Genomic DNA, 13,716 nt, shown 5'->3' with positions numbered 1-13,716 from the left:
ATCACAATGTCTACGAATAACATAACTGGTAATGTTAAGTGATGCATGCAGAGAGAATAAGGAAAATGAGTATACGTAATATTTGTGGTTTTAAAAAAAATAGATTAAAAAGACTTGTGAGAGACCTTAACCTTTATTATCACATACACAGCCTAAAGTGTTTGCATTCAGCTATGTAAGCATAAATACTGTGAATTAAAATCTTTGGCTCATTGTCAAAACAAACAAGTGGGGCAGCTGGTCCATAACACATCAACAAGGAGACCACTTCTCTAACTTGGCTGTGCACTCACAGCCTCGAGCACCTACGCTTTTTACTGTTTATCTGTTCACAATCATTAATAGAAGTGCTTACATTACATTTGTGTCCACAAGGCCTTAGAGTCCTAAGACTTAACCCATGACTCCAGAACACCTGTTGGTGTGTATACTGTATCTAGGACCTCATCCTGGACATGACTTTCTGATGTTAAACACACACCAAAATAATACCAGCCACTCACTAATAGAAAGGAAGGGATGCGAATCAAAAGCTAGCCCCTGTGCTAATTCAGCCTGCTCCTCTAATCAATACATTGACAAAAATGCAACTCAGATAATCAATACATTGACAAAAATGCAACTCAGAGCTAATAGAAATGGCAATGTCCTAAACAAGTTGATTTTTCTGTTAGAAATATTCAATTCACTCTACATAAGCTACTAGGCTTAAGCATCAAAATATTGGGTAACTCGGAAACACGTAAGCTAAAAGGCAAAAATCACAACTTTTTTAATGGCTACTCAATTAGACTACGCATAATGACAATCATGGCTCTGGTCATGAGACCTTATTTTATCATCACAGAAGTTTTTTCTAGTGATTGTATAAATGTTATCTTGGTGCTAAAATCTGGATGTTCGGAAAGCTCAGAACTTGGATAATGTATATATAAACCAGCTTATTAAATTAGATTGCCTACCTCAACAAAGTACATCTGTAAATTTAGCTAGATTAAGAATTTACAATCATGTACTTCTTTATCTTTGTGTCTATGAATTAATTACAGAAACTGCATAACCACAAATTCTGTGCTTATATTTAGTTCATGAAGAAAAGAAAACACCTCTGGTTTACCAAGTGTATAAGATTAAGATAATTCCAGACTCAAATTTCTATCGATCTTGAAAGTCTGAGGAATTTTGCTGTCACTATTTAAATATCAAGCTTGACCAAGTTTAACAGCATTAGAACATTAAGTATAATAGGCAATTTTATTTTTGTTTGCACTTCACTTTGCAAGGCAATATACTGACTCATAGTATCTGCTGACTTCAGACAGCATTTGTGCAAGATGCTATACAATTTGATGAATTTCTGGTGATTAAAGATATGAAGCACTGGAGCAAGAAGATGAGATATATATTATAAAGTCAAAACACAAGTGTTAAATCTGGGCTACTTGTATTAAAAGAGAAAAACTTCTACATGTACATCTCTGTAGATTAAAAAAATGGCAGAAAATGTCTTACTTGAACAGAACTATTCAATACTTCAACACAAGAATTTGAATTAATTATATTTTTTTACACATACAATCATGAACAGCATAAACAATAACATTTTAAGAGCTAGGATTCATAGGTTAAATTTAAGAATTAAATTAAGAATTTAAATTTAAATTAAAGATAAAAAATAACAACTTACCAAAATATAGATTTTTCCATCATCCCCTTTTATGGTGAATCTAAATGTACTTTTAGTAGAGGACAATTCCACAAGACACTGGGCAACTGTGCTCTGTACGAATTGAGACCTGTTTAAGAATTAACCATGTATTATGTTTTCATAACAAGTTCTTGGGCAAAGTCACCAGTACCAATGCAGAACAGGCACATGAGCATCTCCATACTGTCAATTTCACTACATCATAAAATATCCTACAACTACTTTTTACTGAGCAATGGGGCTTCTCTATTTTTCCTTCCCTTTAAATCAGACAACTTCATATTTCCTGCAACAGGACTTTTTTTAATAGATCAGCTGTCTAAATTACAGCACATCCTTTATTTTGACCATGTGTCAATTGCAAAACAAAAGCTTTTTTCTATTATAGTTGACACATAAATACAAAGTTCACAATGATGAACATATTTCAAATATAATTCACAAAAGGAAAGAAAAGCTACTGACACATACTGCATGACAGAAGACAGCTTGATCAAGTTCTGTTTAACTTCAAACAGATTTACTTCAACATTTAAAACACTTCCAATTAAACATTTCAAGCTTTACTTAACTTTCCATAATCCATTTCCATATCCATTTCCATAATCAGATATCATGCAAATTTAAATAGTTAAAAATAAACAAGTATTGTATTTAGGCTTATCATCTGAATAGTGAGACACTATGACAAATTACATACAATCTCTCACCCTCTACATCTTACACACACACAAACAAGCACACACAAACACACACAGAAATAAGCAAACAAAATTGTACCTGACTGAGTTCAGAATACATTGCCTCTACAGTGTTAAATTCTGTCATGATTACATTTAATTTCACTGCATTTTGCTATTATAAGTAATTCTTATTATAAGTTATTCAAGAAACTACATTTCAAGCACCCTTTCCAAAACATAAACCCCAGTATATTATCTGATTTTTTTTAATTTTTATTTTTTACCTTGGTGTTGTGCTCAAACTTCCCTCAGATGGCTGAATAATCACCTCAGTGACATAATATTTAATGGTACCTAGAACGACACAAAAAATTTTCAAGTACAACAGAACAGATTTGTTAAGAATAGACTGTAAGTCACTGTATCACTACACTAATTAAACTTCTGTTCAACACTCAATTAAGAGGTGCAGCAGATGGTCAAATTCCGCTTTGGTTTGTGGAAGGAGAAGCAACTAAGAACAGAAAACATACATTGCCAGAAGACAACAGCTCTGACCTAACTACATGGTCAGCAATTTGTCATTCATATTGATCCTTGTTTAATGGTGGGAACAATCATCTTGAAACAAAGCAAGCAAGAGCTCAAGCCAAACCTGAAAGATGAATTGAAAGAACTTTCCTAAAGCACTGAGACCAGCATAGCTTACGTAAGTATTTCAGTACCCTCTGCTGCTCAGTAATGCTGCAGTGAATCACAAGAGACAGTTTTAATAACAGCACATGTAGGGGAATCATTTTCTTCTTTGCTCAAAGAGCAGAATAGAACTTATTTCAAAAAATTATACTAACTCAACACTAATACATTCCAAGTTTCAATGTAACTTTTCCCCAAAAGTCCCACTAAGACAGCCTTTAACACTAAATGGAAGTGTTTGAGTACAGAATTTAAATCCTATCAATAAACTCAGGTCAAAGACGATCACGTTGAAGCTCTGGGTCTATGCTACAAACACAGCCTAACCAGAGGGCCAGAAGAACAGCTTAAGCATATCAAGCAAATAAACTTATTTATTAAGCCTTAGCATGTAAACAACAGGAAAGGTTCACCAGCTTCATAAATTTTAAGTGCAGAAGGGAATGTCTCATTTGATCTCTGTCCACACATGCCATTAAAAGTGGATGAAAGCAAAAATTTCAGAAAGACAATCTGTTTTAAAGACTCCAAGGGCTCAGTAATCCCACCCCTTCAGCAGATAAGTACTGCACTTTTTAAATTATCCTCACTGTTAGAAAATTTAATTTGAGTCAGCTCCACTTTGTGCCTAGACCTGGGTGACAGGAGGAAAAGAAGTCAGCTCAGTCACACAAGCTCCCCAGCTATTACCTTGCGTAAGAAATCGGCGCTACTGCTGCCAGGACTTCAGCAATTAAGGAGACTTTTGCTTGCAGAAAGACAGAAGGTGGGATTTCCCAAGAAAAAATCGTGGGAGTATATAGAGTTGGGGGAAGGAATAGCTGACTGGAGAATTTCAAAGCCAAATCTGGCCTTCACAGCTACATCACTCTAATTCAGCTTTATCTTCAAGGCACTGATACCTGCTCATGAGAAAGTACCAAAGCATGACAGTCATGTCTGCTACCCAGTGTCCTCTCACAATGGTTCTGTTCAGACTTACACCATGTATCTCTGGTTAGCCTTTTTTGTCTGTTCTTGGAACTCTGCGAAATTCCTACAGTACTGAAGAAATATAGTAAAACAATGGACATGCTATCTAACCTCAGCCATGTACAGAGTCCAATTCCCTGTACATCTCCATAGGATTTGCCTTTTCCCTTTGTTGCTACAACACTCAGAAGGCTTCGACTAAGGCATCCATTATGCGTGACGATCTGTAAAGATGTTTTCCAAAAACTGTTTTCCCAAAGAGTTAGAACCTGCATTGTGAGCTTTCAAACATCCTACCTTAAATTCGGTTTTATTAAAGCCTGTACTGTACAAGACAATCAGAACTTTCTGTAATAGGACCTTCTGTTTTGTGTCTCCTCAGGACTTATTTCTTAAGACAGGTTTTGCATTTTCTGAGAAATTTTTACATTCTCCAGATCCCTGAACTAAGCCAGGGTCACACTGACTGATGCAGTTGAGTAGAGGGAGAATGAAAGCATGAACCCTGCTAGTAACAGTCTTGTCATTGCTTCTCTCCTGTTAATAACTGTATTTTTAAAAAACCACAAGAGACTCATCTTTATACCACTTGAGGTAAGCCCTGCTGATTCAACATAATGACAGCTTTTACACCAATAATCTCATCATCTTATTATTCGATGATGATGAGAGATAACTTGTTTCTTTGACAAAGCTTCCTTTCCATACAACCAGGCTGGCTGTTAGCAATAGTATCTTTAGCTTCTAGTTCCGTGTTGATCAAATTCTGAATTAACCATTCCATTATTCTGTAGGAGTGACAGCAAAATAAATAATCTGAATTTCTTAGGTCTCCTTTTTAACTGGTATTCCTAGTAAACTGGAATAAGACAGAGTCTTCTAAAGCTTTGGAATTAGCCAAATACACTACAGAAATAAGGATGAGGAAAATCCCTGTCATAAGTCACTTTCAAGGTGTAACAGTGAAAGCAACAACCTCATCTGTTCCAGAAGTGAACGAGACAAACACACAGGAATCAGATCTGCATCTTACTGATAAACTATTTTGCTCCAGAGTTTTTAACCTCCAGTGGTGCCTCATGGGTGATGCAGTGAAGTCTAGTTTGGTCTGTACATCCCATACCTGATGATACTGTTTCTCCCAGCATTGTCTTGCAGCGCTTACAAATTACTCTGGCATTTTCCTTTGATTTCTGTAGGACAAAGAATCATCACTCGGTTATTCTGAAACAGGACTGTATATTTGTAACATATTGTCCAGAACAGACAGTGAACTTTGCATGTCTTTCTGTTCTCTTTATGTTTATGTACACACAGATTTGCATTCACTGATTCAGCTTTCTACACGTGGACTTGCTTGCAGGTTTTGTACTAGCTTTAAGATCTAGCACTGTACACTGAACACACAGCACAACCAGTAACAGTTAACAGGAGAATCTCATCATTTGAGTGACTGGATGATAAAATAACAAGGTAAATTAGGTTTTGGTAAGGGCAAAATAATGGATACAAACATAAGTACTCCAGAATATATACATAAAATATTATGTTGCACTGTGACTGCCATCACTCAGTAGAAAGCTCTAGCCAGTGTGGACAGTTTTATAGGCACACCAGTTCAATGTTCAGCAGAGAACAGAAAAAGGTATTTTGAATTACTAGGAAACAGCTGAAATAAACAACATAGCATGATATTGCAGAAAGCTGTGTTAGATTCTCTTCTTGAACAACTTCTCTCTCTTAATTCAAGCAGAAAAAGAAAAAATGTCAAGAGGTGAAAAATAGTTTCCATATGTGGCAAGAAAACACATGCAACATGAGAAAGCATGACAGGAAACTGAGGGGTACCATTGAGATACATAAAATAATGAATATTTAAAAAAAACAGAAGAGGAAGAAAATTTACTCTCAAAGCTCATTATATGAAATTACAACCTGGTTTGCATCAAAGAAAAGCATTTGTCACACAATGCTTAACATAGTTTGGTACTCACTATAGGAAAGTATTTTTCATATTAAAAGTAAACATAACTTTTTAAAGTTTTTGTAAATTCAGGGGAAGCACTGTTCATCAAGGGATTACTAAAAACAAAAAACGGGGATTGCAACTTCTTGTTCAATGGCCAAAATACCACTCAATACTTGCATTACTTTTATACATCCCTTACTGCCCATTAAAAAGATGTCACTTCTGGATGAATCTGTGATCGGTCCTAGTAACACTCTAAACAATTCCAGTGTTAAAATTTAAATTCTGTTTCAGTTTAAAAGATACAAGTTAGCACAACTCCTACTTTAATCCAAAATGTAAACTCCAAAACTGGTTCTGTGTGGACTCATTACCCTGGGTGTAGCAGTAGAAGCAGTACATATATACAACCACAATTAAGCTCCTGAGTTAATAAACCCTCCTGGAGCCAGAAATCCTGAGAATGTAATGAGGAGACACCTAAATTGGATTTTTACATGTGGTCTTTGTATACACCTTTATTATTGCTCATACAGTACACAGTGCATAAAAATACCCATGTGTAATTGAACAACTCCTGTTTTATTGGCTTGGTTTTTAAGTCCAAATAAGTCAACTTGAGAAATCATATTGCAGCACATGCCTACAAAAATTTCTAAATTTAGCATAAATTGAAGGGTTTTTTGCTCAACAAAATTTAACTTTTTCTGTAATCTTTGTAAAAGATGGCAATAGTTCCCACAGATGCCAAGTGGAGTAAACATGAATGTGTTCTTTGGGGATCACAGCTTTTATTCATCACCACTACTTCATCATACTCCTTAGTATTCTCATTTTAAAATGTATAACAATGATGTGTTGGAATGATGCTCAGAACAAAAAGTGGTGCTCTGTGGCTCTAGCTATGTCAGGTACAATTTTCAGCTTACAAAGCTTAGTTCTGAGGTATGTCCATTATGGGATCTCTTCAGAACCTGGATTGTGGACTGTCAGACTGTAGATTTCCAAGCAAAACTGAAAAATGCTTTGTTAACCGATTTATTCTAATTCAGGTGCTTCAAAGAGCATGTGGTCTGTGATTAAACCTGTGATGAAAGAGATTATAGACACATTGGGCCAATTTTTTTCAGTTACACTACAGAAAAGGGTAAGTACTTCCTGTTGCAATGATAGGGAAAGGGTAAACAAGGGAGGTAGGGGAGTTATATGCACCAGTCTGGATCAGTAAGTAGGTTGTGCTTAGTCTTACAATCTGCACTAAAATATAGCCAAATGTCAGATCATATACTCAGAAACAACAGCAACAAAGCTAGTGATAAAATAAAGCGGAAGACAGAAAAAATAAAAATAATTCAGATGATGGTAGCTATCCAAACCAGAGTCACTAATGAGATGCTACAAAAGAAAGGGCAAGTATCTCTGAATGCATGAACAACTGAATAGCTGACATGGATAAACAGAAAAATACAGCATCTTCAGAATTAGTGAGATGATTACTGCAAAAACGGATCTTTGAAGCACACTAAAAATCTGGAAAAGGGTTTGGAAAACTGCTACAAAAATAATTTCTAGAAAATAAATGTGTCTTAGAGATAAAAAGTGATACTGAGTTGCAATTCTTAGTGTGCTTAATTTAATAAGAAGGCAGCAAAGAGTCAGGATGATTAACCACTGAAGCAGATTACCAAGGAATGTGATAAAGTTCCCATCATTTGAAGTATTAAATCAATATTGGATGTCTTTCTCAGAGCTGAGACAGAACTGATGCATTTGATGCTGGAAATACTAATTGGAGTCCTCTGATCGGTGCTATGCAAATAATAAAACTAAGAGAAAGGACCACTCTAGCTCCACAAAAAACAGGAAGCGTCCCACATGGAATCTGAACTTACAATCACAACATCCCACTTGTTCCTCACAAACCAGGAATCAAACTAAAAGCCCCAGGGAGAGCCCGGCAGCCTTTGTTAAAGCTTCAGAGAGCTGACTATGTTGGAAGTACAGTCCCTTTGCTATGGAGATGAGAAAAAAACCCATCTGGTTCACTGATACACAGTTATCCCCTTTCCAAATTCCTACCTCTTATCCCCTTTCCAAATCCCTACCTCGATACTCCTCTTGAATACACACAGTACAATTACTTGCTTTACATGAAGGCCAAGGACAAGCAGACTGAGTTTTGTGCAAACCAGTATTTGAGGCTTATACAAATACTGCACAGTACAACTATATAATATACAGTTGTTCCTTGAAAGCTACAGCTTGAATGTTTTTTCCAGCTACAATTACAGGCACTATCTGAGAGCTGTGTAGTGCGGTGCCCAAAACCACCACTAACCCTTTGCATCATGCTTCAACAGCAAAAGTGATTGTTTTAGCTAGACTAATTAAACCAATACATCTATTTGACAACTTGCAGCTGCTAGCAATCTGCAGATGGAGGTGCATCACCAGTCTAATATTTTCTGTTTCTATTCCCAAGGATCTCTAATACAATGTCAGGGAAAGTATTTTTCCCAAGAGATACTATTAGGAAGAGCATGTGACATTTTAAAACTGTGTTACACTGGAAGATGTGAGAAACATCTTTGCAAGGGACAGGTGCTGTACTGGTCTCACTGGAGGCTGGATAAGATTGTTTAAGCATCTCTGGTACATTCCTGCTACTATTTTGGTCACAGGCAAACACTTTCCAAAGAACTGCAATGCAATTAAAAGAATTTTCATACTGGGGCAGACAGCAACAATATTCTCTGAAATGAGAACTTTTATGCCAGTAGTGATCTATCTTGCCTGTAACTTTCTGTTACTCATATTAAGCAAGAATTTTCTGTTTCAGTATGAGGTTTTTTTTCCTTATTAGTCCAGCTTCTGCTGGATCTTACAGTTTTGCTCATTTGCTTGGCAACTGAGCAATGCTGGAAATATGCAAACACAGAAATGAGAATTCATTGCAAGTAAGAAAGATATAGAAAGGGGTTTGACATAAACAAGGAAAGAATTCTCAATTTCAATGCAAGTTTAAGGAAGCAAACATGAAAATTTATCACACTAAACTGCTATTGTATGTCTCTAACAGAAAACAGCCTCCTCCCTTATTCAAAAGTTCTGCTTTTATCCTGATTTGACCCACATCTGAGTAACATCTTTGTCCCACATCCTTTTATCATGTTTCTGCCTCAAGAACAACCCTTTTCTGGCTAACATTCTCTTTGATTAAGAAGCGTGCTGGGCTAACTGCTCCCCTGTCTTTGGGCAGCAATATTAACTCCATGCACCCTGCCTCTTTCTATCTTTGTTCCCATTGTTCTAAGATGTCTTTTGAGACTACTGAAATGTGACATAATTCACTTTGGGGATTTGGGCAGAAAGCACTGTCCTCTTGGAAATATGGAAACTTCTGCTCAGCCTCCTTCTTAAGGATACTTAGAAGAAATAACTTTAATTATCACAGAGTTAATCCAAATTAATCTGCTTCTCCCATGCTGGTATCTTTTCAGGGGATCAATTATTATTTTTCCCTCCCCATATTCTGTTTTTCAAAGAACAATGGGACAAGAAACCAAAGAGACCACAGCTGCAAGACTTGCAGATATTGACTGCAGGACAGAACTGTCCCCCAAGTAAATGGCTTGCTTGGACGCACTGCACCAACTACCAATGAACTCTGAGAATCCCAGTGATTTAGCTGGGGATAATTCAAATCCCTAATGATGACAAGCAGCAGCAGCAGACAGGAACCAGGGCCCCTGGTGATACTTCTCAACAGATCAAAAGTTTCGTGTTGGGAATCCGTACACAGCAAGTCATTAGCTGTTACAGACACAAGTTGCAACAGTTCCCATAATTGTAAAACTATTTCAGTAATTAGGTTCAATACATGGTATTGGAAGAAAAGTTAATATTGGCAGCCCAACTTTTGTCAGCACAAATACAGAAAAGGCGTTATGGAAATGCAGCCTTTGGTGAACAAAGTTCCTGGATGTTCTGGTGGAAGAAGAAAAGATTTTTGCTTGGACTTGTATAGAAGTGCTGCATTTCCAAGATGAGTAAAGCATTGCATTTTTTTTCTCCATGAGTTTTATCTCACCACTGAAAAATCAGTATCCCTACAAATGTGGTTTTTTTCCTGGGCAACAACAAATGTTGATGCTTCTAAGCCAAATTATAGCCCTCTTCCTAGATACTCAGCTGACGGATAAATCCCCTCCTGGAACACATGAGAAACACCAAAATGTGGAGTTATAGCCTGGGGTGGTAGGTCCCTTTCACTAGACAGAGAGCAGTCAAATGAACTCATTCTCATTACTATATCCTAGGAGTGTAAGGCAGACACATCTGAACACAAAACACATTCTGATTTTTCAAAGTCTTTCTAAAGCTAACAAATAATAATAAAAAAATCAAATCACATCTTCCTTTGATTGTATTTATGGTTATGCATCCAGTCATAGGTTGAGAAGAAAAAGCATTGCCACCCTACTTCCCTGCTCATTCTTTGCTCCCTTTGACAAACACCTAACCCATTACAGTTATTATCTTACTAAACGTTCATGTCCTTCACTCAGGATATTTTGGGGGAAGTATTTGGGTTTAGAAATAAATAATTAAATCATTTCTCATTAAGTTTACAGGGAGAAGTTCTTGTATATCTAGGTTAATATCAAGATCATGGTGCATGCTTTAGAAAATGTTCATCATAGCTTAGAGTATTTTCTGGCTTCTGTACAACTGAGCATCAACAACTCCCTACGACCTTCAGAACAGCTCTGTAATATGTACAAGTTAAATAACCCAGTGACCAAAAAGTGTTTTACAAGCAAAAACATCCAAATATATTCACTTAAGGAGTATTCAAAGAGAGTACTTTACCAAGTCAAAGCCGCTCTGAGAAGCATGGTGTGCAGCCTCTGAGGAGCACAGGGGAGACTCAGGCACGTGTGATTCATTGTGTGAATTCAACAGAAAAAAAGTGTCTCCAAGAAAGCAGTCATCATGTTGAGGATGCAAAGTGCTTCTTGCAAAGGGATTTGGGTGACAACACCACTCTTCAACTAAAGCACTCCAGTTTTCACTTGGTAGTGGAAGAACTCTGAGAAATTTCCTAAAAGGAAAGAAGAAAAAAGAATTTCATTATATTATATTATTTTCTGAGACTAAAAGAGAGTTTGAACTCCTTACAAAAAAAATAAATTGGGGTAAGTATGGCATTTTCTCCAAAATTAAATGTTTTACTTTCCTTTCAGTCAAAGGTGCTGTCTTTGGATGAATCCCAAAAAAGCAATGGCAGAATGTTTCCTGCCAAGTTTGTGACAAAGCATTTCTCAAGGGTGAATCTCCAACGACTGTAAGACAAAACTTGGCATAATCTTCTCTTGAAATGAATCATACACAAAAATAAAACAGTTCTACCCAGTCATGAAAAATATAACAATAGGCATTTTGCAATTATATTTATTGTTACTTCTTGTAAAGTTCTCTTGCACCAAATTTTCATATAAGAATGACAGAAGCAGAGTACTGCCACAGCAAGGGAGAGAAAGCATGTCCTCTGAAGCCCCTCAAAGTCAGATATCAGACTGAAACAGCTAAATCCCAACAAAAATGTCACAGTATATCTTAATTATTATTTTTTTTTAAAAAAAAGCAATCTTAATTTAGATTCAGATTCAAAAGTCACATACAAAAACATCCCAAATCCTCTTTCCCTGGGCAGCTGTACAGACCAAGGAGGCTGCTCCAGGCAACACCAAACTTTGTTTTCATTAGCAGTGTTGTTTTTAACTTACTTTCTTTGGTTACACACAGTGCTAGAGGATTTTATAAGGTTTGGAATCACTGCTTTATGTTACAAAATATACTCTTAAAGCTAGAGCACATACATGTAGGTCTATAAATACCAACTTGGCCATTATGAGTCAGTGGTCAATACTTTCCTGCCCACAGCTCCTATAGCCATAATGTGATCCCACCACTTATGATTTTATTAAGAATGCAGAAGCATTTATGGATACATGTAATTATGTGTAATTATGGACACATATAAATATGTCCACATATTTACATTTTCTTTAATCTGAGTTTTCTGGGAATCTATCACACTGAGAAGAAATTCTGTCCCTTTACCAAAACAAAGGACATTGGCTTTAACAGGTGCACCTGTCCCATAGTTTTCTAGATGTCCCATTTGTTGCAATGCTGTGCTTTCTGCTCTCTTCCTAATTTTCTTGAATGGTTTCCTTTTGTTCCCTTATTTCTTCTGTTGTTGCCTGAAACCTTTACATAGTTTCTTGATTCTAATCCTTACCTAAAACTGGCAAACACAACTTTGCTTATGGTGCCACTTTGCAAATAGACACACAGCTGCTAAGCCAGCAGTTAAGACAACTGTTCTTGCAGTTCACAGACTATTCTTTTCTGAATATGTCAGTGTTTCCCACTGTAGTTTCTTGTGCCTTTTGTATTTTTCAGTGGGTGAAAGTAAAACCTTTATAAAAACGTCCTTCTTTCTAGATCCGACAACACATTTTAAACTGTGCTTGCCCCACCTGCAGATGAAAGTTGGAATAACTGATCCTCTGACCCAGCTTTACCATAAGGAAATATCACCTCTCAGCACTACCCATCACTGTCTTCACTCTGTGGTCTCTACATTGCCTGAGATAAAACCACAATCTTTCTGTCGTGGGACCTTAATTCTGATGTTGGCCTAGCGACCAACTATTCATCAGCCTTGTACAATTAGTTCCAATGCCTGAAATCACACTGAGAAGCACTTGTCTTCATTCCTACATATTGCTCTTCGCACTACAGCAACAAAAGCTGGAGTTGCTCAGCAATGTTTTTTCAAATGTTACATACATGGGAAAACAAGACAGAGGTTACCTTAAGCTGCAGACTCAAGCTGTCCAGTTTCGTTACATTACCCTTTCTTTGCCTTCACAGTCTAGAGCATCAAGATCTTGAATTCTTGCCTGACAAAAGCAGTGGCTCCAACCAGTAGGAATTGCCTAAACAGTCTCATCCTAACTTTGAGTTATACAGAAAGTAAAGCATTTCCACTACATTTTAAAAGGCTTTTGCCTTTCATAGGCAGGAAGCCATATCTTGGACCAACAGAACTGGAAAAATGTAACACTAATAAAAATTTAGCTTTCTCAAAAACAAACAAACCCAACAACAAACAAAGAAAGTTGACGTTTACTGGGTCGCTGATTAACAGTGATAAAACCTAGCTAAGAGGGGGACTCACCTCCCCCAAACTTGCTCCTAATAACAACAGAGTTTATACTTGAAGATACCTACCTAGGCTGCCTTCACAGTCAGAGAGAAACAATTCTTCGGCTGAAGAGAAACTCTAAGAGAAACTTTCTCCATCTGAGAGTGCCTACAGTCAGGCTAAATATCCTTCTGGAAATAGTTCTCTGTCTCCAGAGGAAGCCTAGGTAATTAACTTTTAAAAGCTAGAAGTCAGGCACTAGTCTAATGGAGTTCTTCCATAATGATGTAATTTTTAGGTGGGCTTAGTAATATAGAATGTGTTGGGTTGGAACGAACCTTTAAAGGTTATCTAGTCCAACCCCCCTGCAGTGAACACAGACATCTTCAGCTAGATCAGGTTGCTCAGAGCCCCATCAAGCCTGACCTTGAATGTCTCTAGAGACGGGGCCTCCACCACCTCTCTGGGC

At 36.9% G+C, this 13,716-nt stretch overlaps 1 protein-coding gene across 2 annotated transcripts in view; it reads right to left on the bottom strand.

Moving 5' to 3' along the window:
- UBE3D (ubiquitin protein ligase E3D) overlaps positions 1-13,716 on the bottom strand; it is a 79,419-nt gene that overhangs the window by 60,995 nt on the left and 4,708 nt on the right. For both annotated transcript variants that reach the window (XM_051613381.1, XM_051613382.1), the window contains exons 4-7: positions 10,901-11,132; positions 5,183-5,252; positions 2,676-2,745; positions 1,688-1,796 (exon numbers count right to left, since the gene is read on the bottom strand). In XM_051613381.1, the coding sequence (XP_051469341.1) occupies positions 1,688-1,796; positions 2,676-2,745; positions 5,183-5,252; positions 10,901-11,132 (481 nt within the window). The remainder of the gene's footprint in view (positions 1-1,687; positions 1,797-2,675; positions 2,746-5,182; positions 5,253-10,900; positions 11,133-13,716) is intronic.

The sequence above is a fragment of the Apus apus genome, chromosome 3 (assembly GCF_020740795.1).
Source record: "Apus apus isolate bApuApu2 chromosome 3, bApuApu2.pri.cur, whole genome shotgun sequence".
NCBI lineage: Eukaryota > Metazoa > Chordata > Aves > Apodiformes > Apodidae > Apus > Apus apus.
Note: the sequence above shows the minus strand (reverse complement) of the source record. Positions and strands in the feature narration are given on the sequence as shown.